Source organism: Lygodium microphyllum, chromosome 3, assembly GCF_053477565.2.
Source record: "Lygodium microphyllum isolate KBCC chromosome 3, Lygodium_microphyllum_v1.1.10, whole genome shotgun sequence".
NCBI classification, from domain to species: Eukaryota; Viridiplantae; Streptophyta; class Polypodiopsida; order Schizaeales; family Lygodiaceae; genus Lygodium; species Lygodium microphyllum.
In genome coordinates, this window is record NC_141137.1 from 5,459,350 (window position 1) to 5,462,187 (window position 2,838).

General features: G+C 38.9%; 1 protein-coding gene across 1 annotated transcript; it reads left to right on the forward strand.

Moving 5' to 3' along the window:
* The first annotated feature begins 417 nt into the window (after nt 1–417).
* On the forward strand, nt 418–1,909 carry LOC148038028 (uncharacterized). The gene is made up of 4 exons (XM_087675358.1): nt 418–628; nt 762–883; nt 1,038–1,242; nt 1,413–1,909. Exons 1-4 carry the CDS (start codon nt 550–552, stop codon nt 1,601–1,603), a joined length of 597 nt encoding a protein of 198 aa, XP_087531484.1. The 5' UTR covers nt 418–549; the 3' UTR covers nt 1,604–1,909.
* The last annotated feature ends 929 nt before the right edge of the window (nt 1,910–2,838 follow it).

Sequence of the window (2,838 nt, forward strand, 5' to 3'; positions counted from 1 at the left end):
GACTTGATTGCAAGTTCATTGTTCGGAGAGGGACATCACATGCATTGAAAAGAGAAAATTTCAACATTAGAATGCTGGAAGTCTTTGATCATGATATTGTAAAATGATGGTCGAGTCAAGCTAAGAGAACTAGGGTTTTTTTTCTTCAAGGCCTGTTGGAGTAGTTAGGGAGGTTTATTCACCGAAACTGGAATGTTGATAGATATCGGAGGCGCCCTCACCGAAACTCGAACGTTGATAGATATCGGAGAGGCCCTAGCGAAAGTGGGAAACGGGGAAAGCGGCGGGGGCCGGGGGGAGTTGGTCAAGCAAAAAGGACGGTGACACCGCGGCCCTATTTACACGTAATACTAGGCCTGAGACCTGGTGTAAAGGCACCCTTATAAATAGGATTGAAGAGACGCTTAAGCGCATTTGATATCCGGTGCGTGAGAGAGGCAGAGGCAGTGTACTACCTAATTGCTATCCAGCTTCGGCGGACGCCGCTGTCGCTGGCGTATAACCTTGATTAGCTGCAGAGAGGATTAATTAAGGATTGATTGATTAACCATGGCCTCTCCCTCGTTAATCAAGTTCCTTGATCTCTTCCTGCTTCTCTCCGCCGTCTTCCTCGTCTCATCTGTCTCAGGCAAGGAATAAACATGTGTATTCGTATATTACTTCCTCATGTCTATCAGCTCGCACTGATATACCAAATACGTCTTATTAGGGGATCAACATTAGCCAGAATTAATGTAACTAACAATAATAATTAACTACAGGGAAGCTCGATTGCGAGGATCTTCCCATCGAGCTGTGCGCGTACGCCGTGTCTTCCAGCGGAGCGCGCTGCGTGCTTGAGAAGCTGGTCCTCACCCACGGACAAGCCTTGTTTCAATGCCAAGTATTTTTCTTTTTAAAATCTCTCTCTCTCTCTCTCTCTCTCTCTCTATTTAATATATATATATATATATATATATATATATATATATATATATATATATCTCTCTCTCTCACCGCAACTTCAACTCTTCCCATTTACACTTGTTTCCTTATAGGCCTCTTCAGTGGAAGCAATCAATTTCACCGCATGGATTGAAACCAGCGAATGCGTGACATCGTGTGGACTCCAGAGAATGTCTGTTGGTCTGTCTTCAGACACACTCATTGAGAGCAAATCCCTTAAAGGTCTTTGCTCCAACAAATGCCAACATAATTGCCCCAACATTGTTGATCTCTACACCAAGCTTGCTGCTGGAGAAGGTGATGAATAAGTTGATTTAACATGGTGATATGCTGACATATGTAGGATTGGATGTTAATTTTGCTAATGTTTCATTGCGAAGAAACCTCATAGAACTATCCTTATTTTTAATATCTAGTTTGATATAACTATGTAGTGGATATGGGAAATTTGATTGTTCTATGTGCAGGTGCTGACTTGTCTCAAGCATGCAAGGCTCAACAAGATTTATCATCTAGAAGAATGATGTTAGACGGACGCGGTTTGCTTGCTTCTATGTCAAAGTCAGAATTCACGGCACCAACACCCCAAGAATCCTTATCTTTGGAGCTTTTACCTCCTGTGGAGTCTCCTTTGCCTTTTGGAGGTGATAGAATGTAACATAACGAGTTAGAACATCAAATAGGTATCGTTAAGGATACACACTATCTAGATATATTATCAATCAATGGACAAATCTTTAGTTGCTAATGGAGTGTGCCGTTTAACTTGCACTATGGCCCTCAATTTATTAGCTTGGAAGGCTAGCAAGACTCACAAGACTTTTTGTAAGCCCATCAAGCTTACGTAATTATGTAAATTTGGCCTTTTATGGCAAACTGTTTGAGCATTATCGGCCCTTAAAAATGCAAAAGATGCATAAAAACTCATTATAATTTTGTAACTGGTCACTCCTTGAACTCCAGTTGAGTAATAGACAATTTTGTCTAAAAATCCTAATGACTATAACTTAGCAAATGAAAAGAGCATGTACATGATTCAATTCAAATTTGCATGTGTAGTTGTTAGTTTTCCTAATCCCAACACAAGTTAGACCAAGACTTTCAAGAAAAGTCTCATTATTTCCCATTATCACCTTTCTAGTGGTTTCGCACTCACATTATCCAAGGGGATAGGTGCAATCTTCTTACAATTGGAGGTCATTATTTAAAATAGGTTGAGCAAAAGCATATCATTGTCCATATCAAAAGGTTTGCTTAAAGAGTCTATTACTCTATGGTCTTGCCTTTCAACTAATTGGGATTTTAGACTTTCTAAGACGGCTCCTTGTTCTTGTATCAAATGCAAAAAGTGCCTTAAAGCCATGGAAGCATCCTTTGCATGATTAGGACATGTCTCACCAATAATTGAACCATAGTTCTCAAATGTTCCTACAAGAAAAAGTATGAAGTGAGTGAATTACTAGATCAACGACTGATAAATAAACTATATAACCTTCTTACAATTGGATATCATAGAAAAAATAGATGAATCTAGAGAAATTATATAATTTAAATTAGGTTGGGAAAAAGCATATGGTAGAAAAAATTGGTGAATGTAGAGAAAATACATAATTTAAAATAGATTGAGCAAAAAGTGTATCATTGTTCACATTGAAAAAGGGCTTCTTAAAGAGTCTATTGCTCTAGGGTCTCACCTTTCACTTGGGATTTTAGACTTTCTAAGATGGCTCCTTCTTCTTGTTCCTAGTGCCAAAAGTGGCTTAACGCCATGGAAGCAGCCATCGCGTTATTAGGATATGTCACACTAATTGAACCACAACTTCCACATGTTTTTGTAGAAAAAAGTATGAATCGAGAGAATTAATGCATCAATCATTGTTGATTTAAAAAACT